Source organism: Aythya ferina (genome assembly GCF_964211825.1).
Source record: "Aythya ferina genome assembly, chromosome: 1".
Classification (NCBI taxonomy): domain Eukaryota; kingdom Metazoa; phylum Chordata; class Aves; order Anseriformes; family Anatidae; genus Aythya; species Aythya ferina.
In genome coordinates, this window is record NC_140296.1 from 128,652,308 (window position 1) to 128,678,796 (window position 26,489).

General features: G+C 36.4%; 1 protein-coding gene across 1 annotated transcript in view; it reads right to left on the bottom strand.

Annotated features, from left to right (window-relative positions):
* ANO2 (anoctamin 2) overlaps nucleotides 1–26,489 on the bottom strand; it is a 200,160-nt gene that overhangs the window by 95,179 nt on the left and 78,492 nt on the right. Inside the window, exons 14-15 of the mRNA XM_084508867.1 lie at nucleotides 23,444–23,526; nucleotides 7,351–7,434 (exon numbers count right to left, since the gene is read on the bottom strand). Of these exons, the coding sequence (XP_084364993.1) occupies nucleotides 7,351–7,434; nucleotides 23,444–23,526 (167 nt within the window). The remainder of the gene's footprint in view (nucleotides 1–7,350; nucleotides 7,435–23,443; nucleotides 23,527–26,489) is intronic.

The window sequence follows — 26,489 nt, forward strand, 5'->3', positions numbered from 1 at the left end:
TTAATTTCAAGAACTGATGAATAGAACCTTTAGGAATGAGTTTTTCCATTCAGTTTAATAGGAAAGAGACCTGCTTCACCTTTATTGTTGTCAATAAGAAGCTTAGGCCTCAATTCAAAATAGCACATAATTTGTATCCATATCCAGGACACTGATGCATGTGCTTAACTTTAATTGTTAAGTCCCAGCTACATGATTAAACACAAGCCCTAGAAAGAACATTTCCTTGAGCCAGAATCTTAATGAGTAACACAAATGAGAAGACCAACAAACAGCAGCCCTGCCTACTCTTGCTTCTAGGTTCAAAGCTCTCTTCTGAAAAAGACCACTAATTTTTATTTTGGCAGAGTCTCGTGACAATTACATACCTTTTTCTTAAAATCCTGGCTCTGATCCACACTGCTTAGCCTTCAACAGATGAATAAAAAGCATCCAATATTCTTAGTTAAACAACCTTTTGATGTCTAGACAGAACAGTGATTTCCTTCACCTGTCTTTTGGAGAGGAGGAATAGAAGGTAAAGGAGCAGGCTGATGTCACTGTAAGTGAAACCCATGTCTGAGCACAGGAAGGAAAAGTAGGTGTTTGGGAACTATCACCATTTGATTAGCAAAAGTGAATCAAACCTCACCAACTGATTGCTTCCTGTGAGAAAATGACTAGACCTGTGGCCAAGAGACCTGTCAATATCATTTGCCTTAACTTCAGCAAAAAACTAGTGGGATGGTCTGGTTCAAAGGATATTGGCTAATAAGTTGTACTTTACCAGAGGCCAGTAACACCTGGAGTACTTCTGGGGTCTGTACTAGGACTGCCCCATCTAACATCTTTAGGGAAGGACCTAGAGGAGGTGATGGAACGCTTGCTTATGTCATTAGACATGGGGGTTGTGGGCAATCAAACTGCTTGAGAGAAGGGCTGCCATCCAGAGGGACCTAGAGACAGGCTTGAAGAACAGGGTTATATGAACTACATGAAATGCAAAGACAAATGCAAAGACTTGCCTTGGGGAGTGAAAACTCCTTGCAGTGAGTGGTACAGTCTCTGCTGAAAAGGCTCTTCAGGTTCTGTGTAGACAGAAAGCTGAATGTGAGCCCGGAGTGTACCCTGGCAGTGAATAACACTGACAGCATACAGCTGTATTAACAGAAACATAGCCAGTGGATCAAGGGAAGTGATAATCTCTGACATCTTAACACTCATTAGACTGCACCTAAAATACTGTGTCCTATTTTGGGCCCTCCAGTAGGAAAAATAAATTGCTAACCTTTATGAGTCCAGCAAAGGGCCCTGGAGAACTTTCTGTGTGAAGAGGCTCAGGACCAAGGCTTGCTGAGTTTGTTTAGCTCTGTCATCAAGAAGACAGAGACAGGTGCCACACAGCAGGGCACAACAAGAGAATGAGGGACAACAGGCATAACCTGAAACAAGAGAAGTTCATGCTAGACAAAATGAAGAACCATGAGGACAGTCAAGCATTGTCCAGAGAGTCTGTACAGTCTCCATCAGGTTTTCAAAACCCCACTATCCAGTATTATCCATTAGCCTGATTGATCAGGTCTGAATATACCTGACACAGCTTTGAGCAGGAGTTTGAACTAGATAAAATACTAAAATTATTTCTAACTTGAATTATCCTATGACTGTGTATTTCTAATAAGCATTTTATTTCTTCAAATCAAGGGTTATTGGAAGAGCTCCATCCTTCTGAAGGCTGTTTTTGATTTCAAAGGAATTATAGTACTGGAATATAATTCTAAATACTGAAGCAGAGTACTGTGGCTGTACAGTGAGTTTATTTATTTGATACAAATGAGAAAATCTATTTTAGATTTTCAGAGATGGAAGAGCAAATAAGACATTTTTAGCTCATAGATAATCAAATTCTAAGTCAACAATAGCGAAGAGTTTTGAATATACATCATATATCCCTTACAGTCAAACCACCCACACATCTAAAGAAGAACATACTGAAAGACCATTAGAACAGTCTTTTGAAGACACAAGTTTTGTTTATGAATACTCTGTTGTAAACTGGTGTAACCAAGAACACAAATCAAAATTTAAATAATCAGAATTATAACCATTAGCCTTCAAATTTTGGCTTGATCCAATTAGCCAACCAAATAACAAAACAATAAAGAAAATAAGATCTCTCTTTAATATTATCATCACAATTGTCCTTATTCACCTCCACTCATTCTACATTTATTATTTATAAAAGTTAATGATACAAAGAATGAGTTGAAAAGGAAAAAAATATAAATTATTACATATTCCTCTTACTATCCCATGTGCTTGGAAAGAAAAGGCATTTGTGAAGATAAAGCAAGGAAAGAGAAAGGCTAGAAAAAATATCATCAAATTTAAGAAATGTTGAATCAAAATTGGTATTTGTACCACATTAATAGTGAGGTCTAATAAATGTTGAAAAATGCTTTTCTCAAATTAGAGATTTGACAAAAACAATTAGAGATTAAAGAACTCTAGGTCTATTCACAGATCTTTTACCATTATGATTGTTCAAATTAATATTTATAAACAATTATCTTGTTTTTTTCTACACAGTTATAGCTAATATACATAAATAAATAAAAAAAACTTTTGTTTTTCTATAGTTAACAGTTAATAATAACAAGGATTTGCTTAATAAAGGGACAGACTCTAACATATGAAGTGTTTTTTGTTGGGGTATTTGCCTATGCAGAACTGGAATCTGAGATATCTACTAGTAGCAGGAAGTACTATTTCATGCCTTGCAATGCTGACAAATTTTAAAATATATTCATAAGGCATTCATTAGCAGCATGCAACTCTATTTTATATTCACCTGTATCATCCTTACATTAGACACCTACCTTTTTCAAACCAGCTTGCTTTAATTCAGCTGTTAATTGAAATGAAATGTTTTGGAAAGAAAGATGACTTTTTTTTTTTTCTTTCAGTTAACAGCTGAATTAACAATAATGGATCTTGCCACTTTCATTTTTAAGAAGTAATTAAAACTAAGATAGAATGCCATATTTTGTTATCTCCAGGGTTTGCTCCAAGTAAGGACATGAGACAAGAGACAAGCCCTTTTTTCTATAAGGAAAGTTTTCCTTGAGAAATATGGAATGACTTCTTGGGGTTTCTGCCAAATAAGAAAGATAAGAATATATATGGTGTTTCATCATGTTTGCCAGATCAGCTAGACATTTAATGAAAAGGAGATAGAGCCTGATCCATCTCTCACAGAAATGACAGAAAGGTCTTCTTTCCATCATCTCCAGTGAGAGTTCAATCTAGCCCCATCTGCATGTTTTCAGGCACAAGACCAATTTTCATTTCCTGACCTGGATGTATTTCCATTTGGAACATTAGTATTGCACAGAGAGAGGAACAGCTTATCACAAGATTACAAGTATCCAACACCTTTTATATTTAACATTCTGCGGATAGAGTAACTTTATCCTTTTTGTTAAATATATCTATTCACATCTTCAGTGCTATAGTGTTTTAAACAAGAACAACATCCAAAAAAAAAATTGCTTTATTAAAACAGTTACAGCTGCCTTCTTCCCATGAACATATCATCAAACAAATACATGCACACACACAATGTGAATATTCATCTCTGCTGCAAGGGTAAAGAAAGCTTTTAAGGTATATGAATCTGGAACTAAGTTTTACATTGCAAGGCTTTATTTTCATGACCTCAAAGAATCAAATAATGTTACCGATTTTAAGTCAATTCACTTACACATTTCCAGAGTCTTTCACTTAGAACTTGTCATTTTTCCAAATAAATGTCATAATTTATAAGGACTATCTCTTTATGCATTTGCTACTTAACCTGAGGTATTTCATGCAAATGTTTCAACTCCTTCAGCATTAAATGAATTGTCTTCTGAAACAGGAGAACACTGAGGTATAATTGTAAGAAAAACTTCACACTAACCTTTAGTGAAGTGTTCTGAGTCCTCACATTTTCTTTCCCCTTCTCAGAATAACCAATAAGATATTTGCTAAAACAGCCTGAGCCACACAGGATAGTGCAGGCTAAAATTTTGTTCTCTTCTTACTACTGGAGTCTAAATACTCTAAGTAGTATTTGTATGAAAGCTATACTCTGTAATACAAACCCCATTAAGCAAGCAGTACACTAGATCTGTAATACTTTCTATTTTCAGTCTCAATCAAGCTAATTTGAAATGAATTGCCTTGGTAGAGAGACTCATATTTACTGGCCCTTACAGGTACTGGGCATCTTCCACACTCATTAAAGTTAATGACTTCAACAACAGTGAAAACTGTGTTGACATAGGTTTCCTCTTAATAGGTATTCCCAAGTTATCACTGAAGAGAGTATGAAACTGCTGGTGTTGATTTTCTTCTGCAATCACAACACCAGCACACAACAAAACACTCATCCCTTCATTGTAAAATAATTCTATTAGCTTAACAGGGACTCCTTGTTGAAGTAAGACACGAAAAAAAATGAAATAAATTGCACTGTACACAGAGATTTCCACATAAAAGCTCAGTTTCTCAACATAAAACTAGTCACATCCTCACCAGAACAGAGGAATTAACATATTGGAAATAAGCCAGTAATTTTATAGAAATAGATGCCTTTATGTAAGCTCTAAGTCAATATTCTCACAATAGCTGTGGCTTTGGCATCGTTTCTACCCCAACAAGCCACAGCTGCTGAACTGGAGACTTCTGACTTCATACGAGATAAGTAACAAGAAGTTTTAGCCACTGGTGCCAGAGCCTGTTCTTTGATATCAATACAGCAAACTGCAGTTGTTGACCTGTTACACGCAAATGATATACCTCAAAATCACACTAGTTATCTAAAAGTATTCAGGAAAGAACTTCACAAAGACTTATACCATGACATTAGATTGTCAACAAAGACATGATGAAAGCGAGACTTCTCTGAGGCTGAGGCTTATGTGTATTCACATAAAACCAAGAAATTAGGAGGAATGAATTTTTGACCACAGAGACCTCTACTTTGATGCAAGTCCAGTTGCTAGAAAATCTGCACTATTAATATGACAAAGTTCTGTACTCTGGCTTCCACCCAACAAGATGAAAGTATTGAGCCAGAGACCTCACAGAAACCTGTGCCTTGACATTAACATGCCATGCAAAAGCTGCTGAATATTGCAATAAGTAAAACATACAGCCATCTGAAGGCAAAAAAAGAAAAGATTAAAACCTCTAAAAATTATGTAGAATAACTATTCCAGACTCCAATATTCATCACTTTTAATGCCTAACTTTTCAGGATCTTCCAAAGTGAAATGAAATGGTACATTTCAATGGTTAAACATAACAGTTCAATTAAAGAACTGGGCTTTTCCCTCTTCAGCAGGTCTCACACAAACATTGCTTACATTTATATTATAAGATATTTGAGGTACAAAGTCTGAGCAAGAGACCTTCCAAACTCTGACTAATTTGTTGTTTACTGAAAATAAAAATAACAAAGGGGGCAGGGCAGGGCAGGGAAGGGAAGGGAAGGGAAGCAAAGGGAAGGGAAGAGAAGGAATCCAAAAATTGATTGCAACAGAATGAATAATCAAATTCAGTGACTGAAAACTGCTCAGAATTTTGGAATACATGTTAGCATTTTGGAGAGAGATGGTGGTGCATGAGTTACAAGATTAATATCTTTGTTAGAGAGTTATCTTAATCAATCCAAATTAAATCTTCTGTCCTATGAATAACTTATTTCTCCCTCCGAGCAACTGTATGATGGCAAATGTCAAAGTGCTTTATTTTTTAATTTTTTTTTAAAATGAAATGAATTCAGAAGCTTCAAAAAATCACTAAATGACACAAGAACTGGAATCTATTTTTTTCAAAATTACTTTAGAATTAAATAATACTATAAACTGGGAGTTCTTTCCCTTTGTGATGTCTGAAACGAATTTGTATAGTGCTGAATCTTTAAATTGCTCTTTGGTATGTTGCTGGATCTTCACATTGTTCATCATTTTCCACCTACACTCTTAGAAGAAAGCTAATCATTTAACTCTGCCTCAGGACCGCAAAAGTTTAATATTCTATAGCACCAGGTGCTTACTTATTTCCCAATTTCACTTAACTAAATCAGAAAGAGCTGAATGTCAGCAGCTGCTTTAGCCATCTTTTACCATCTTTGATTCTTCACTAGAAGGCCTAACAAAGTGCTCAGGGTGTAATGGAAGACCTTTCCTGTGTCAGAGAGCTCATACAGCAGAGTCATTCTGTTGTGTCAGAGTCTCTGCTCATATTGGGTCATATCCAAAGCCTTTTAAAGTAATTAATAATCTTTCTATTGTCTTCCGTAGAGTTTGGCTGGTCCATTAAGTGAAAGGTAGTCTTACTGAGATAAATCCTTCACTGGAAACACATCACAGTCTTGATGGTGAGCAGCAGAAGAAAGGGATCGTTATTTCATGTATTGTGAGGCTAAATTTGTTGTACCAAACCTCAAAACTGAAGTGCTTATGAGTGCTGATGAACTAGAACTCAAGCAGACATTGGAAGCAGACATTTACAAGAAGACATTGGAGAAAAAAAAAAAAAAAAAAAAAGTGTTTGTACTTAGGTTTGAAATAAGCAGAAAAATCCTAAATGCACTTCGATCTAAAACAATATACTGATTAGTATTCAATCAATTTATCATAGAATCATAGAATGGCTCATGTTGGAAGGGGCCATATAGATCATCCAGTTTCAACTCCCCTGCCGTAGGCAGGGATGCCACCCACTAGATCAGGTTGCTCAGGGTCTCATCTAACTTGCTTTTGAACACCTCCAGGGATGGGGCATCCACAACTTCTCTGGGCAACCTGTTCCAGTGCCTCACCATCCACTGAGTGAAGAATTTCCTCCTAATCTCTAATTTAAATCTCCCCAGTTTATAATAGAAATGCTATAAAAACTGCACAACTGTGTGACTGCAACATGACAAAAGATGTCAGTGTTAATTATGCCACTACAATAAAAGTTGTTTCCATTATTGTCCACAAAGGACTGAAATTCTAGGTCATTGCTACAAGAATTCTTGTGCTGATCATCTTTCTTTTCTAATTGTTCATTGCTCTACAGAGTAGATCCTGAACTACTTTTCAACCAGTGTTCAACTATTTAAGTAAAATGTTTTACTTTGCATAGCTAGCAAAGTCATGACCTTGAAACATATCAGTGGCACTACAAGGCTGCATAGCATAAGATCCAGAGCAAGCAACATACAAGATTGATGAAAAGCACCATAAAGTTTCTTTTGCAAACTGCCAGAGACAGAAAGATAATCACAATATAACAAAACATATCAAAATGTAAGTGAAAAGATAAGCCACATCTTACTTCATTTGGATCTTCCGTTGTCGTGTTTTTATTTTTCAGCTTTTTCTGTAGCAATTTGGTTTCATACTCTGGTCTGGGATGCTCCTAAAAAGTAGAGTTAAAAACAAACAAAACAAAACAAAACAAAACAAAACTTGTGATTATGATTAAAATAAATAAATAAATAAATAGATCCTGATTACTTATTCACAATTCAAGCCATGCAGATAAGTCAATACCACAGCACCTTTTGGACTAGGGGGATCACTGCCTAGGGATATGGGATATTTTATGGGATTCAGAGGAAGAGCATTGTGGGATTGCACAGAACTTACTAAGTTTTTTGTTGTTGTTGTTGTTGTTGTTTGTTTGTTTGTTTTGTTTTTTTTAGTGGAGTAATCAAATGTGGTGAAAGGAAGGGATCTAGATCACTTGGGAAGGAACTAGTGTGTGAAAATAGAGTGATAATGAGATTAAAAGGGCCAGTCTCATGCAAATAGCTTGCTGTTCTGCATAGGAGTCTGACCACCAGCTACTGGAGCAAGTGCAGATGTGAAAGTATGTGTTGGGCTTGATGATCCTGAAGATATTTTCAAGCATAGATGATTTTATGATTATATGTGGGTGCTAGTGAAGATAAAGCCAGGGTGCCTCACAATCAGGTGAAGTGCCTGGGAACCCAGACGGGCGTAGGTGTCTAGGATAAGAACATGGTTGGAGTTGAACATGGGACCAGGGGACTCCAAGCCAGATGCCAGAGATATCAAAGGATCTAAGGGTCTTTAGTGGCAAGCTCCCTGCGCGTGTGTGTCTTGAAAGGCAGTAACATAGGGAGACTCTGGGGGTCCAAGGGGTATATGTCTGAGTGAGCAGCCAGGGTGAGGCTGTAGCTTCATGGGTGTGTATACTGCTGCCCAGTAAGCCAACAATATCCTGGGCTACATCAAAAGAAGTGTGGCCAGCAAGCCGAAGACTGCAATTCTCCCCCTCTACTCTGCTCTTGTGAGACCATATCTGGAGTACTGTGTTCAGCTCTGGGGCCCCCACCACAAGAATGATATGGACCTATTAGAACAAGTCCACAGGAGGGCCACAAAGATAATCAAGGGACCGGAGCACCTCTCCTATGAAGACAGGCTGAAGGAGTTGGTGTTGTTCAGCCTGAAGAAAAGAAGGCTCTGGGGAGACCTCATTGCACCTTCCAGTACCTAAAGGGTGCCCTACAGGAAAACTGGAGAGGCACTCTTTGTCAGGGACTAGAGTGATAGGACAAGGAGTTTTAAATGATTTTAAACTGAAATAGGGTAGATTTAGATTAGATATTAGGAAGGAATTCTTTCCTGAGTGTGGTGAGGCACTGGAACAGGTTGCCCAGAGAGGTTGTGGATCCCCATCCCTGGAAGTGTTCAAGGCCAGGCTGGCTGGGGCCTTAGCCAACCTGATCTAGTGGGTGGCATCCCTACCCACAGCAGGGGGTTTAAAATTAGATGATATTTAAGGTTCCCACCAACATGAACCATTGTATTAAACTAAGATTCTATCTGGGTGCCAGAAACTGGAGAGGCCATCTGAGTCCTGTTACTGAGGGAATCCACACTGAATATATGTATATGCATGTATGTATGCATGTGTATATATATACATTCCCACTGGCAGACCTCCATCCTACTCATCCAGAGGGATGAGCAAGATGAGGCCACTGTGTTGTCTGTGTTTGCATGTCTGGTCTGTGTGCCTCTGTGATCTATGTGGCCAGCCATGTATGTACATATACACATTGTGCATATATGTGCTCTGTGTGCATGTGCCTATTGAGAATACATGCTTAGCTTCAATACAGGATGGAGTTGAGGGCACGGAAGTACAGCAGTCTCACATCTCTTGGGCTGTCTCTTGGGCAAATAGCCACATGTGAATAGTCCTTGTCAGTTGTATCTGTTCCATGTCACAGAAACTAGCTAAAAAATAGTAATCTAATTGTATCTAAAGGTTAAAAGTTTGGGCTGTAATCTAAAGATGTAATTGAGGAAAGCTGAAGATGTGGTGAATGATTTCAGAGATGTCACAGGAAAAATACTCACCACTCAGAGCTTTTTTCAGAAATGCCAGTGTATAAGACTAAAACAACTCACATTCCTCTGTCCACTTATGAGTAACCCACTCACGCACATTTCAGATAAGTACCATTGGCCACTGCTCTTATTATAATTAGTATGTATGTCTGTCAGCCTAGGAACAAAATCTGCTTACACTTCTTCATAAATCTGAAAGCAATCTAAAAACTCATAAAAAAAAATAATCCTGATGGACAATAGAATAGGGATTGCCTCCAACTTCAGCAGTCATCTTGGGGGATATATAGGCTGTTCATTTTCTCCTGTCTGCAACATCTTCACTCCCATTTTGAGCATTCTCTGTTGCATCCTAATTCATAGATGTTGTGATTCAATATGTTTTTTATCCTGTTCATATGAAGTTCCTGATGTGCTAAGCAGGTATGTGAACACACTGATATTCAAACAACTGTCTTAAATTAACGTTTCCATATCTTTTTTGAACTCTGTGAAGATGTAATATGCATGTTTGTCTCAAAGGCAGTCTCATGAATGATACTTGCTTTCTACTGCTCCCTGAGAATCTGGTGCTAATGTGGTAGGCTTGTGTGAACTTTTTCTCTAAAGTTCAAGTACTGATATACCAAACATATCTAAAGAAAATGCTAGCATGATGGCTTGTTTTAAATTTAAATTTCATGTACTATTCAGATTAATAAAATATATGCTAGAAGAAAGCAGGAAAGGCTATCAATTTACTCAATCTACACTCAGAAGATTTGTCTTTCAAAGAATGTGATTCTCTCTCACTTTGCATTAAAGTCCTTTTGCATTACTCATGCCTCACATAAAAATCACTACCATAATAAATGTAGTTCAGGGATCACTATAGCACTAATTGTCATCAGGGTCACTGTTGTTATTACTCACAAACTGTTTGGGTGCATGTGGAACTCCGAGAAATAATGAGACACAGGTAATCTGTGACATAATTGAATGTGATTAACAGCAAAAAAATGTTGGCAGACAGGACGGGGAAAGGACAGACAAAAATAAGCATTTAAAAATGCTATTGTCAATTCTTCTTACTTCTATCATGAAGTTTTGAAAGTTTAGGCTAGCTTGTTGATTTGGATCAATTTGTACCACATTTCATTAATTAGGGTTTACAGGTCACATGGAAGAAACATCTTAAGGCTTAAATGAAGAAACAGTGAAGGCATCAGGCATGTATAGGCTACATGCAAGGAGACAGCATGACAAAAGAAGAAAGATTAGTTGAATGAAAGTAAAAGCTAAGGTGATCTAATCTCACTATAGGAGCACATGTGAAATTGAACCGACTTCCTTCCTTTTTTCTTATTCTCTGTTAAGCAAAGCATTTTGGGACACCAGGGGCAGCTGTCAGAGGCCAGAGCAAATTTTGAAGAATGTCTTGAAAGGAAACAGGGTGAGAAAATTCCATGACAGTGAAATATAGCATAACTGTAACTTTCTGTTGTTGTTGTTGTCAGTTTTGCTTTAAGTGATTGTTCTGTTCAACTGTTGCTTAAGTTTCCTAGTAATACATTTCAATGTCCTTTTAACTGCATTTCACACACCTACATCAGGATTGGAAAATTAGTTTATCTTTCTTCACTGAATCTGTGAAGTCATTTTACTCTCGACTGAACAGACCACATCACATCCTGGAATACATGTGCCTATACATTCTTTTTATGAGTATATTGCATGAAACAATACTTTATAATATAGATTTAGAGATACTTGATCTTGATTGTGTTCATATATACATGGATGCAAAGGAACAGTTCCACTCTTTTCTGTAATTGATTCAGAATCTGTTCTTTGCCTGAAAATGGGAAGAGTTCTACAGTCAGGACAATAAGCTAGAAATAGTTGTGCTGACTTGAAGAAGGCCAAATACCCATGTAGGGATAAATATGAATCCCATGATGCTGGAAGTGTGCCAGTACAGCTGTCAGACACTTACTGAAAAACCAGTTGAGCCAACGTACTTTGAGGCCAAATGAGTGCTCAAAGTAGAAAACGATAACTCCCATCCTGAAAACAAAGAGCCAAATCATGAAATTTTTACTCAGATAAAACTCATATTGATATCATTGGGAATTCTTCCTGAGAATGGTATCCAGGATTTGGATATCAAGCACACAAGATGTATATACACTATACATTGCAAATTAAGGATAATATATATAAATATATATATATATAAATATATATATAAATAAGGTAATATATATCAAATATACCTTGAATACAATACGAATATATACAAAGAATGTATCTCTCTTTAAGTTCTCTTTGATTTAGGAAGAAAATAATTGAATTTTACAAAGTGTGCATGACAAACATATATGGATTCCTCATTAAAAATCTAAAACTATCCAAGATTAAAAGTCCAAAGGAGTTGTCACAAAAAAAAAAAAAAAAAAAAAAAAAAAAAAAAAAAAAAAAAAAAAGCCAACATACTGTTTTGGTTTTTACACCTTAAGGAAAGTCAAAGAAGCACTGAGAACTCATTCAACAGCCTTGTCCTAATATGCTGAATGCAAGCAGAACAGCAAAGCAGTGAACACTGAGAGGAAGGAAGGTATTCACAAATGAGAACTGAAATAACACAGATGCTGCCCCAAAATCAAGATGAAAACTTGAAGTGAATAGAACAGGGAGCCCAGCCATTCTCTATTGCAAGAGGGTTAATTATTACAAATAAAATGTTAAAAAAAAAAAAAAACCTGTTTCTTATGGTTATGACATAGTGGGGTGGTAAGGGGAAGTCTGAGGAAGAGATTATCTTTTAGACCGAAAAAAAAACATTTAGACTAATTTAGTAGTGGGATGTTCATCCAAGGAAAAGTACTTTTATATCTCAGCATGTGTGAATGTATCAATGGTAGTTGCTCACAGCCTTTTTAGACCAGATTATTAGCCCAATAAATTCATTTATTTAAATAATAATAATAATAATAACATGCTTGAATAAGTCATTTAACATTATTGTAATTTTGAAGATGTTGAAAAATAAAAGACAGTACAAGCACATTGGAACTCACCTATCAAAGATGTTTAAAAGTAACACAAAACTGAAGCAGTCAAAAACAAACAAAAAAAAAAAAGTACGCTTAAGACATATTATAGAAATATATATTGCTTTATAGACAGATAGCTAGATAAATAGATTGACAGAATGCATTTGATTGCTCCTGTAAAGCAGCACCAGTAGTGCTTTGGAGGATTACTTGCAAAACTAAATTTTGAAATGTACCGAGATTTTTAAGCGCCCTTAAGCTAGAACCAAACAACAAAATGCTGCCATTGCAATACCAAGGTACTACACAGTGTGTGAAACCATAACAGGAAATAGCATCACTATTTTTGTTCAGTATTCATTTTGATTCAAATCAAATTTAAATACTCCTACATTTGTAACTAGAATTTTAAGTGTGAAGCCAAATGCCCCTTGAACAGTATCGAAACTGTTGCTTTAAATCATTTATTCTATGCCTTAAGAAGTCACCACTGAAACAAATATTGCTGACAATAGTGAAGAAAAAAAAATCTTTAAAGCTGGACATTAGCCTATTAAATTGTGGCATCACCCAACATATCAGTGGAATAATTTCGTGTATAGATCTAACTTAAAAAAAAAAAAAAATCTTAGAAATTTTAAAATGACTAATGACTCTGCATATTACTGTTATGTTTATTGTTTTTACTTGACCTACAGTAGTATCAAGTAGTTGTAGTCATGGACTAGGACCCTATTCTTTTAGCAAATATGTAAGCATAAAAACCCTTCTCCAGAGAAATGTTCTTACAGAATAGATTGTTTCTCCCTTGGGTTACTGTTTTATTTTCATGTCTAATAATGTGTAACAGTGTGAATACTTGGCTGCAGAGACACTCTTTAGGGGAGCATGTTTATGGAAATTTTTCTCTGTCATTATTTAAGACTGTGTGCACTTTGGATGGATTACAGATTTGTAGTTCTTGCAAAGAGCAATACAATAAACAGTGTAAAGTCCTTTAAAAATTGATATAAAATAGCTGTTGCAGTAATCATAACATTATGGTCTAAGGATTAACTATCCTACAGATTAGCAGGGTTAGTAACCAATTGTTACCTCCAACTAGGACAAGGTATTTCTCTTCTAAGCAAAATCAAATTCACAAGACACTGGGCCTTGAACTTGTCATTGGTCCAAGGCACATTACACAGTGATCCCAAGATATTTAAGGGGAAGGTTGAAACAGATCATTCATGAAAGAGGCAAACAATTCGTGGATTCATCGTATTACAACTGGTCAGATGTCATAGATTTTAGATCTATGATTGCATGGGCAACTAGCTGTCAAAGTTGAAAGCTAAACCAAACTTACAACATAATAAGCTAATGGACTAGTGTAAATGTTGTTACCATCACTGTCTTGCCCTTAGCAGAGGCAGGCAAGTGTATATGAAGAAAGAACATTTTTAGCATGCCAAATATCTGAGTTTCTATCAGTCTGTACCATATTAATAACAATGCCTCATAAATAGCCCAGTTTTTCTGCCACACCTGAAACTCTGCTCCAGGTAATATCAGACTAGATTCTTGTTTACAAAACAGTATTTTCAATTGGCCAATTATGATGTTTGTGGAATTTTCATTTCCCTGGAGTATACTGCCTTTCATCCTCCTCCCTTTCATCCTTTCATCCTGTGCATCTGGAAGCCATGACTTACAGGCAACTCGATTTATGAGATAAAAGCAATATGGCTCTATAGAGAATATAAAGAACTATTTCTAAAATAACCTAAATCATATACATTAGACACATGCTAACAAAAACTTTAAAATATCCAGAATTGAATGGTTCTAGAAAGTGACCAACCTCACCATTTCTCTCTAACCACTGCAATTCCAAACCTTTGTGAACTTTTCAGGTTGAACCATGATCCAGATTAAAGCATTGGCTCATATCTAATGTGAAGAAATACAGATACTATAGCTAATCATAGAATCATAGAACTATAGAATGGCTTGGGTTGGAAGGGACCTTAAAGATCATATTGTTCCAACCTCTCTGCCATAGGCAGGGATGCTACCCACTAGATCAGGTTGGTCAAGGCCCCATCCAACCTGGCTTTGAGCACCTCCAGGGATGGGGAATCCACAGCTTCTCTGGGCAATCTGTTCTAGTGCCTCACTACCCTTATAGTGAAGAATTTTGTCCTGATGGATCTAAGTCCATCCTCTTTTAGTTTAAGACTATTCCTCCTTGTCCTATCATTATCTACCCAAGTAAACAGTTGCACTCCATCTTTTATAAAAGACTCCTTTAAGTACTGAAAGGCCACAGTGAGGTCTCCCCAGAGCCTTCTCTTCTCCAGGCTGAACAGCCCCAGCTCTCTAAGCCTTTCTTCTTAGGAGAGGTGCTCCAGCCCCTCGATCATCTTTGCAGCCCTCCTCTGGATTCACTCTAACAGGTCCACATCTTTCTTGTACTGGGGGCCTCAACTCTGGATGCAGTACTGCAAGTGGGGCCTCACAAGGGCAGAGCAGAGGGGGACAATCACTTCCCTCAATGGGCTGGTCATGCCTCTTTTGATGTAGCCCAGGAAGCTATTGGCCAGAAGGGCCCCAGAAGGGCCCCAGAAGGGCTGAAAGTGCACACTGCTGGCTCATGTCAAGCTTTTCGTCCACCAGAACCCACCAGTCTCTCTTTGCAGGACTGCAGTCAATGAGTTATTCTACCAGGATCTAAACTAGAAATCTATCTTTGACCATTTTTTCAATCTTTTTTTTTTTTTTTTTTCAACTTTACTATTACCTCTTGTTTTTATTTTCTATAAATACCTTAATGACTGGATTAACAGTCAGGAATATTCATGAGAACAACTTATTTGAAGCAAACATAAATGTTGGATTTATAGTCAACAAGTTATAGCTATGACCAAGTTAAATACTTCTTCCACACACACCTGTAGCTAACTTTCATCACCACACAATTACCTGATCACTAGCATGAATCTTGGAGGACAAGCAAGACTGCACTATGGGGCAGTGCATGATAGTAATATGATAGTTGTGTGGAGTAAATTTAGCTTAAGTTGATAGGCAACTGCAACCTGTAGAAGTTGCTTGATACAGGTGACCTGCTTTAATGTATCATCATTGCTAAAATATGAGCCTAACTCACATATTCTTCCCTCCCCCTGCCCAATGTCCTTATTATACTCCTTTGAAAACATAAGCAATTAACTGTTCCACAAACACTTTCTACTTTATTTCTGGAATTACTTTCCTACAGCTGTAGTCAGTCACAGATGAGACAGCAAAATTAGAGACATGAAAGTGAGGATGCCATTTCTACTTACTGATAGCAGTGTATTATTGAGGCCTTTTAGGCAGTTTCATGCCATGACTTTAGATCTTCCAAAAAATGACTGAAGAAAATAACTTGGGTGATAAAATAATAATAACAATAGTAAAGACAAAGAAAACAAAGAAAAACAAAACCTAGCCTTTTCGTTTTCTTAATTGAGGTAAATACATCCATCCTAGTCAGCTCAGAAAAACAAGAAAAAAAAAGAAAAAAATTAAAAAAAAAAAAAAAAAAGAAGAAGAAGGATTTTAGAAGAGAGAATCACATCTCCAACTGAAGGGAGAGGAAGATATTTGATATTCATCTAGAAGCTAGGCCACACACCTGAATTCAGCCACCTGAATCTATATTTTGCATGTATATTTCTTTTATGTCGAATGAAACCAGTTCCCCTTGTTCTATGGAAGGCCCAATGGAATTGGACTAGTTGTCAGACAGCTTTGAAAATCTCATTTCAAGACTTTGAAATGCATTTCTTAATGCACACATATTTTAAAATGCTGTGGTAATCTAAATTAATCATAATCTAAATTAGTGAGAATCCATTATTGTGTGAGGAATTGTTAATGGACTAGGTACAGATCACAAGTTTTTTCACACAAACCTACACATAAAAATGTCAAAACCCTTCTACACTGCAGTGTAGAATGGAAGCAGGAAGGTGAGATCTAAAAAGCCAGTGCTGTTTTACTGATTTAAAGTCAAAATACAAGTTTAGAAAAAGTGTTTATGTTTCCGAAATATTAATTATAGACATGCTATATGTTTTTGAAAGTAATGATAAAGCAAGATTATTCAAAATTTTATTAACAAAAAAAGTCTCATACAACATAACTGCATATTCAATAAAGGTGAAATGGATGAAAGTTTTTATAGGCATGATATTTGCAATGACATTGCACTACTCACAAGTGCCCATATGCATGTGAAAATGAGGCAAACTGAACAAAATAAAAAAGCCTAAAGCAAAACTAAGTAACTGAAATCAATTCTGTCATTCAAAATATTATAAGTTCTGAAACTCTGCATTCATTTTAAACACATAAGTGATTGGCAATTTTGTCTGTCATTAAACAATATCACAAAGTATTGTTCTTCAATTCTTATAGCCTTTCCAAAGTTCAAGCACAAACATCTCTTTCACAAGAGATGCCCACAAGAGATGCCCACAAGACATGGGCAGGAAGAAACCAACTGAGATTTAATAAGAGCAAGTGCTGCACCTGGGAAGGAACAACCCAAAGTATCAGTACAGGCTGGGGGACGACCTGCTGGAGAGGAGCTCTGAGGAGAAGGACCTGGGGATCCTGGTGGACGACAGGTTGACCATGAGCCAGCACTGTGCCCTTGTGGCCAAGAGGGCTAATGGGATCCTGGTGTGCATTAAAAGGAGCGTGGCCAGCAGGTCAAGGGAGGTGATCCTCCACCTCTACTCTGCCCTGGTCAGGCCTCACCTGGAGTACTGTGTCCAGTTCTGGGCTCCCCTGTACAAGAAAGACAGGGATCTCCTGGAAAGAGTCCAGCAGAGGGCCACAAAGATGATATGGGGCCTGAAGCATCTTCCCTACGGAGAAAGGCTAAGAGACCTGGATCTGTTCAGCCTGGAGAAGAGAAGACTGAGAGGGGATCTCCTCAGTGTATATAAATATCTGAGGGGTGGGGGTCAGAAGGATGTAGCCAACCTCTTCTCAGTGGTTTGTGAGATTAGGACAAGGGGCAATGGCTGCAAGTTAGAGCACAGGAAGTTCCGCACTGACGTGCGAAAGAACTTCTTCATGGTGAGGGTGACGGAGCATTGGAACAGGCTGCCTAGGGAGGTTGTGGAGTCTCCTTCTCTGGAGATATTCAAGGCCTGTCTGGATGCCTACCTGGGCAGCCTGCTCTGAGGAACCTGCTTTGGCAGGGGGGTTGGAACCGATGATCTTTTGAGGTCCCTTCCAACCCCTACAGTTCTGTGATTCTGTGATTCTGTGATTCTGTGATTTCAGGAATAACTTTCATGGGGTTTAGTACTTTGTGCAGATTGAGAAGAGTCACTTTCCTTCCATGTTATTTTTGTCTGGGTTATTCTTTCTGTGTCGATGACTTTTCATGGGAAAATCATGGAATAAGTAACAATAATCTAGAAATAGAAGGCTTTACAAAAGAATAAATGACATTTAGACATGACGATGACATTTTTCTAGTTCTTTGAAACAAGAGTTTCTTCATACATTTCCACAAAATCTACATATGCAGCTGGGGTTAAAAAAATTGAAGCCTCCACTCTTACACAAGGATTAGAGTAAATTTAAAACTTAAAATGCATTTTAAGCTTAAAGCAAAAAAAGCTCATCCCCTTACAAATAAAAAGTACTTTTCCAGGAAGAAAAAAAAAAACACACAAAACAAACAAACAAACAAACAAAAAAAAAAAAACATAGTAATGTGGTGCTGATTTTGCTGGAGCATCCACTTCAGAGAGGACTGGACTCTAATTACCCTGTTAACCCCAATAGTAGATTAATCTTGAAAGCTGCCACTGTGGCTAATTTATCTAACACTGGATCAGCCCAAGGCATCTTCATCACACATTTTTTTGTTAAGAAAATTTTGAATAATCTTGCTTTATTCATTACTTTCAAAAACATATAGCATGTCTATAATTAATATTTAGGAAACATAAACACTTTTTCTAAACTTGTATTTTGACTTTAAATCAGTAAAACAGCACTGGCTTTTTAGATCTCACCTTCCTGTTTCCATTCTACTCTGCAGTTGCAACTGATCATCAGGTGCAACAGAGCAGGACGGAGTGGAGGAACAATGGGGCTGAGAAAAATAAATGATGGTGTCTGAGAGATACCATTGCATGAGGATAAAATGGGGAGGGGGAGAACCATGGCTTTGGGAGACCTGAAAATTGCAGTAAGAACTTGTGAGACTCTGAGAGTGGAGAAGGTCCACTCTACACCTCCTCATATCCATCTCCCTCAGAACACACATTCCCTTGCAGTACAAGATCCGCTACCCTCATTCCACATCCTTCTTCCACAAAGCCACCTTCCTCTGATGCTTACCTAATCTACAAGAAGCACATTGCTAACAAACCCTGATAACCCACATTTACCTTCTGTGTCATTGTGAAAGAGGAGAAGAGGAAGGAAAGGCATAGAAATGGTCCCTATTATTAAAGGCAGGTATAGTCAGTGCTAGATTAAGATACAGGATGCAGTAGGTCAAGACAGAGAACTATTGGAAAGTAGGATTTTCCTGCCTGTCACACCTTTCCTCTAGCAGTAGTTCTTATTTTCTATTACATACTTTATGACCATACCCTGATCAACAATGAGTGTAGGTCTTCCAACCCCATTCCAGCTGCTGCTCCACTGGTTCCTACTCCAAGCAACTGCCTACCTTTGCACTTACACAGGGAAAGGTGGACATGATAGCCTCCTCTCTGAACTCAGGAGACCACAGGAAGAAAGAATGTATGCCACCCTTAGTGACCCAGCCTTTGAGTGGCCCATCATAACATCTTGAGGATTCAAGTCCACCTATATAAAAGCAAAGATCTTTGAGGGTTCTAGACAAGACAGTTCTTTAAAGAACACAGGAATTCATTAAAACAGAAAATAAAATAAAAATAAAATAATAAAAGAAATGAGAACATGTTGGTATGTCTGTTAGAAGAGAAACAAAAGAGGAAAATGAACTAGAGTTCCAGCATACTGTGGCACTTCTATGGATCAACAGTCTTGGAATTTAAAAAAATATATATATAATCATATATCTTTACTAACTTCTTGGCAAACAAAGGAGATATCACCTGCTTTGTTTCTTCTAGTTTACAAATTAAAAGATGTTTAAAGTGAGTCTTCATACATAAGTTTTCAATGGTGCAACAGCTGGTACTAAATACTTTCCCCTCAGTCCTGAGGGATAACATCAGTTTTTCAACATTCCTTCCCCAACTGTTCTATTAAAACTCTCAGCCTTCTAAGCATAACACTATTAAATCTAATGTTGAAGGAACTTGTCCAGAAGATCAGGGCTGGTGTGATTATTTTAGCATCATTAAATAATCAGTGTTAACAGCAATTTAATGAAGATGGCAGAGGAATCACTGGGAGGAGTGACAAATCCCCAAAAAAAGAAAATAATATAAAGAGACCAAAAAGACTTGGAAACAGGGGCCCAACAGGAAAATCAGAATAGGAACAGGAAAAATGTGAGATAATACATCTGGAGAAAGTAACCCAAAACACAGGTCTCATTGGTACAAGAAACTTGAGAAGTAGTGAGGATGAAAGGAGAGATTTGAGACAATACAAAATATTGTAGCTACTCATTTCCCCCTAACTATCACTTACCATTTTTCCCAGGGGGGCAATATTGTGAATACACAGCTATTTTATTAGAGTCTGTGTTTCACTCTCCTTTTAAGCAAACAAAAATGCCTTATACTGCCTGTTTTACTAGACAGTATTAGAACTTCAGAAAAGGAGTTTGCTCCTATAACTTGCAAGGTGGAAGACGAGCTTAAAACATCAAATCAATCAGGTCATCAAAAACTATGAAAATTTAGTAGAGAAGATGAAGTTAACCCATGATCCAGTAACAAGAAGAAAACGTATTTAATGTCAGCAAGACTACTTGTTAATTAATTCTCTTCTACCTTCCTTATTACCTTAACTTGACCCCATGATAATCCACAGTGTATCTTAAAGTTTTTCATAAGGGTTCAATAAAAGCTTTTAAAGAGTCATCAAAAAGCAAGAGGAAATAGACAAGTAAATTGGAGTTCACAAAAAGAGAGAGAACATTTGACAGAACACAGGTTTTAAACTTAAAATTGTAATTTATCAGACATATTTCTAACAAAAACAGACACCTAAGTTCCTAGCTGTACTGAAACAGTGTAATATCATGACTATTTGAACAACAATAAGGCCTTCAGTCATTGGCATTTCAGTTAGTGTGGACTTTGTTGTCTGACATTCATTTTTCCAAGCTCTGCACCAGATTGTAAGATTTCATCTATTATAATTGCCTTTCCATTCTGGTTTCACACGTGACTTTTGGTAAAATCTGTTCCACCTAAAACAGGAACATACTGGGTTCTAGAAATACAATTTCTGAAGATTCATGGGAAGCCAGTAGTTTCAACTCCCTACATCATTAATTAGAGTTCTTCAGTATTTCTTCACTCTTTCTTTCACAACTAAAAGAGAGTATAGTCATACCTCTTTCCCTGCTTCATTGATGGCTATATCCCTTATTACACAAACTGGGAAAAAAAAAAAAAAAAAAAAAAGGCAGAACCTGCTTGATTGGATTACACAAACACATATCTATGGCGTGACATGCTGAGCACTTCTTTTTGATATTTCCAAGGTTTTGTCTGTTTTCATGGTTCTAGTCTTCTTGTTTATTTCTTTTCTTTCCCTCTCCTACTTAGTTATCAGTCATTCAATTACTTTTCAGGCCAATTATCTATTTTACAGTCTAGTACCCAATGCTACCTATTATTTCTGTGGATTTGAGATATAGACACAACAGGCTCTAAGCCAGCTGCAAATATGCATCCAAGCCTCAGGGAGTCTGCTTTCTCAGACTGCTGTTGCCAAGATATTTACAAATAACTGTACTAAATTAATCTTTCGTGTGACTCTTTTGAATAAAAGACTTGGCCCAGTGTATTTAGAGAAAGTAATTTTTCTGATTTTTTTTTGTAATCAAGAGTCCACAAATTTACACTGTACACATCTATTTCAATATAATTTTCATGATATACTTATCAACTCTTCAACTTTTTTGCTCTATTAAGTGATCTTAAGTGTTCCACTGCTACTTCCCTCTAGTCTAACCTGATCAGAGACAATTTTCCATTTTCCAGAATGATATTCAGCAACTGTAAAGGCTTCACTACCTGAAATGATTATCACACTGATGAAAAACAATGCCAATATCTGTCTTAAGGGGAAATTTATCCACATTTTCATGAGTCTAAAAGGTGAACAAAACCTGATAAAACCTGCTGAAGTACCAAGAGGTGGCAAGATAATATTATGCAGCACTTTAGTTTAAGTATGATGTCAGTTCAAGTAATGTGCATTTTGAGCATTACTTTTCACAAAAGAGCTAAATCAGACAGAAAGTGTCCAGAAGGGACAGAACAACAAAAAATACATCTAGAATATAAGATTTAAGAAAAAAGACTGAAAGACCAGAGAGGCCAGTTCATCTAAAAAACTAGAGTGGATGGAGAAATATGATAGTAAGTTGAATTTTGCTGAAAAACAGATTGGGTAGTCTCCTCCCTTTATCTTTGAATGAAAGAACAAGAGAAAACAAACATTTAGCAATGACGAAAGTTAGACATTAGGAAAAGCTTATTATCAGTATGAATAGAATTTCTATCAGTAGTAGTAGAATAGATTGCCTAGGGAGGAAGTGAAACATTCACTGATGGATTTCTTTAAGAAAAAATTAGACAAACATCTTTTCATAATGACTTAAGAAGAGTTGATCCTACTGTGCACAAGGGAAGGCCCCTCAAGGTCCATTCCAGCCTTATTTTTATGATTCTACATTCCTAATTCTTCAGCTTGTGCTGAGATGCGTCTGGTACTCCCTCACTTGCCATAAACAAAGGATTCTTGTTGATCCCATAGTTCCTGTACACAAACCTTTAACACTTCAGAGCTCTTCATCACAGGACCTCACAAATCTGTAGATCCATTTTGCAAATACTGAGCAAAACCTTACGATTTTTTACTACAAATTATTAACTTGAAATGTACTACAATCTGCAGGGTTCATCAAGAATACTGCAGAACTGAAAAAAATTTGTTCTCCTTCTTCTTCTGTGATTCTTCTCAGTTTATACTGCAATCAGTACAATCTTGCCATACTCTGAGCTAGCAGTATTACATTCCACACAGGGCAAGCAGCAAATTTTGTTGTGTTGATGCACTCAGTTTTATCATACCTTAAAAACTGTGAGTACTGGTTTATACTATGAGCATTATCCACTTCATCAATGGATAGACAGTAGTGAAAACTTTGAGGCCAAATGCAAAATAAGGCAGGTGGTAGTTACTTAATCAAGTGAAGGAATACTTTGGAGGTCCCCATTATGTTAAAGACAATGCTAAAGCTGCATTTTGGGACAGTGATGGAAGAAAAAGAATTCTGGGCTCTACTGTCTGGTTTGTGTTATTTTTTAATTTTATCAAATAATTATCATCTGAGGAATAGACAAAAGTGGAATAATATCATCATCGTGCTACAGCATGAGGTTCATGACTTCGTCTTAGTTTTGTTCTCATTTATTCACACTCTACATTCTGTTTGAGGTATTACCATCATTTAATGATTCCATTCTGTGCACTGGCATATAGGCATTTTCAGCAAAGAATGACTTGCTGGCATCTCATAATTCTTTTCAATATTAATTGGTAAAATTAGAGTGCTGGGATATGCGTAATGATTTCCAAAAGGATACATTGGTACTCAAAACTGTATTAGTTATGGTCTTAAGTAAATAAATAAATAAATAAATAAAAACATAGCTATGAATTGTATCAGACAGGAGAACACACATGAGAAATATAATTATCAGTGCATATCTTCAGATTTAGAATAATTTATACAGTAAATTAGCACAGGGAGAAGAAACTTACTTCTTCTTCCTCCAGTCCAGTTAGATCCCAGAAGTAACTCAGTCTCATCTGTAAACGCTTCCACTGTTCAAGAAACATAGTAGCTTTAAAAATAAAAATAAAAAATAAAAAATAAAATTATAAATCCAATGGACTATTGTGAATGTTTGTGTTACTTGTAAGCACCATCAGCTATTTGAATCCTTTTATGCTAGTTTCATTATAAATACATGCTAAGAAACAGCCAAAAACCTAATTATAAAGAAAGAACGTAGGAAGAGCATGGAAACAGTAATTACTGTCTCTTTACAAACAAAATACGAAAAGAGGCAAAATAGATTGCCCGAAACCACTGGAAAGTTCTTGTCAGGGACTGGAACTGAACCCTAATCTGCTGATATCCACCCCAAAAATGTTGTCTCTCTTAATTTACCATAAGTCATTCTATAGCTCATGATTACAAATCGTATAATAAAACAAAATCTAGGTCTAAATATTAGTATTTAACACCTTAATTAGCCAAAGTGAGTTGCTTGTTTTAGTGTTTCTAATCAGTTGGAAACGTGAAGAAAGTAGGTGTAGCCTGCTCTTGAAATTTGTAGAACATAATGTTATTTTGAAATATATTATAGGGGGACAGTTGAATGGTTTTGCGCTGCAAAAACAGTGATTTTGCCCTAAGGGATTGGCCAGCGGTTCAGTCTCCTTCTTTTCATTTTACATTAATATGAAGGAACGGATGTTGTACTGTTGTCTTGTATTTACAGTCTCCTGACCTTCCTCTCATAATTGCTGTTTCCTCTAGATAGCTCTTTGCCTAGCACCTCATGGTTTATGGACTTTTGGATTTATTAGAAATAACACTTCTTACTCTTGACTTGTGGACACCTATTTTCAGAAAACTATTCCAGTCTTATACCAGTATATATGAAATAATATATGTATATATATCAATTAAGCTATACCCATAAACAACTGTGAGCACTGTTTTCTATTTTCTTATGCTCCATTTCACCTTTTCAGTTGGTGTAAATGGGATTGTGAAAATGGTTGTTTGATCACAGACATATTTTCATCACTTTGAATATATTGTAGATAATTCCACAAGATACAGAACAGTGAAGAATCAGATCCAGCTTCCTTCAACTGCATGTACACTTGATATAAGCTACATGATAACGCCGGGAAGAGTTATAGTGCTATTAAAACAATCTGCCTCTTGCTAGAGAGCATCTATTCCCATAGTTAACTGTGAGCAAATATTTTCTGCACTGGCATCTCCCCATTATTTAAGAAATAAATACCATTTAAACATGGGACTGGCAGTACATTGGAAGTAAATCGAGACATTCAGCAATTAGGTTGTTACCTTTGCTCCTTCCTTACAGAAGAGATAACATTCAAAAGCTATATTTAGAATGTTTTGAAAACTCAAGGGTTTTAAGATATCCTAAATACAAAAACATTTGGTTATTTTATAGAGTGCTATTACTCATTTGATTTTTTCCAATTTCTCAAAAAGACATTTCCATTTTTAGATTTATAAAAACTAATTTGGCTAGATACATAACCAGTACACAGTGTAATAGCATTTCTGAAATCAGGAAATTTGCACTGACTTATACCAGCAGGAAAAACAGCTCCATTATATTCAACTGTCCTTCCCATAAACACATCTGACAGAGGAAAATCAGCATCCCAGAACACCGATGAAATTTTTATCAGTTATTTGGCATGACTTTGGCATAGTTATTTGGCATGACTCTGTATTTTGTTAATATGTTCATTTGCTAATAGAATTGCTAGAATCACAATGATAATTTATAAGGTGTCAAGATCAGGTAGAAAAAGCATGATTCCTCTCAACAAACTGGCCATAGTAAGTCATCTGCTTTCTCAGAATGGCAGAAAGCAAGAGAGATGAAAGATTTCTTGTGTCCAGCATCATCACAAAATGAAGCCAGCTCAAATTACCTTACTTTGCTCTTTTAAGTACACAACTGTAAGTCATAAGACATGCCAATTTCCACTTTACTGTGCTATTTCTGACAAAAAAGTATAAAAGCAACATTTATTCAAGATAACGTGAAACAAGTTGATTAGGTGTGTGAATGAGATGCCATTCATTAGAATAAGATCTAGATATAACCAATACACTAAGGAAGCAAATTTAGATGTACTCTAATACTTAATAGGCAAGCTGGACAAAGTTAGTAAAGGATACTGATTTCACTATTCCACTTCGCTGTTCTTTATATATGATGGGCTATATTTTCTTGTGCTGGCAAGCTCAGTTATCATGGTCCCTAAAACAGACTTTTCAAATCTGTGTGAAAGACTGTTTTTATGAGACTACAGCTCAGAAATAATTTTAGTATTCTTAAATGCTTTAAAATATATACATAAATAAACAAACAGTGTACATGGATGTTTTTGTTCCTTTCTGTTTCTTTAGATTCTACTAATCTTAGTGCAAGGATATATTAACAATATCAAGGATATATGAATTTTGTTTTGCACATTGTATTGTTGACATAAGTATAATTGTTTTGGATGAAGCTGGATGAAAATACTTATTGGTATGGATGCAAGTTTACAGTAAAGATTTGGTGTTGGGAAAATGCTATTCAGTTATGTATAAATGAATTGTTAAGTATAAATTAATTGTGTACACAAGATGCCCAAACAGCTACACTGAAACTTGGACAAATCAGTGCATCACAAGCTGCATGACAGCAGGTAAAGTGTGGCCCTTTATTTGCCAATCTACTCTGCAATTGGTAGCAATCTGAAGTAGAAAAATAAGACATTGAGAGAGTCTGTGAATTCATCATTTTTTGCCTTTTCACTGAGTCAAAGTAATTGCTGAATAATTTCCAGGAAGTGGTAAACAAAAACTTATTCTCTACATTATCTGTTCTGTATGCAAATTCCTAAAAATAACTATGCTATCCATACCCAACACCAAACTGTCACTCTTTTCTAAAACAAGCTGTGAAATTTAAATAGGATTGCAGTGTAAACCAGATTGCTGAGAGATGTCTATAGTATGATAATACACTTATTT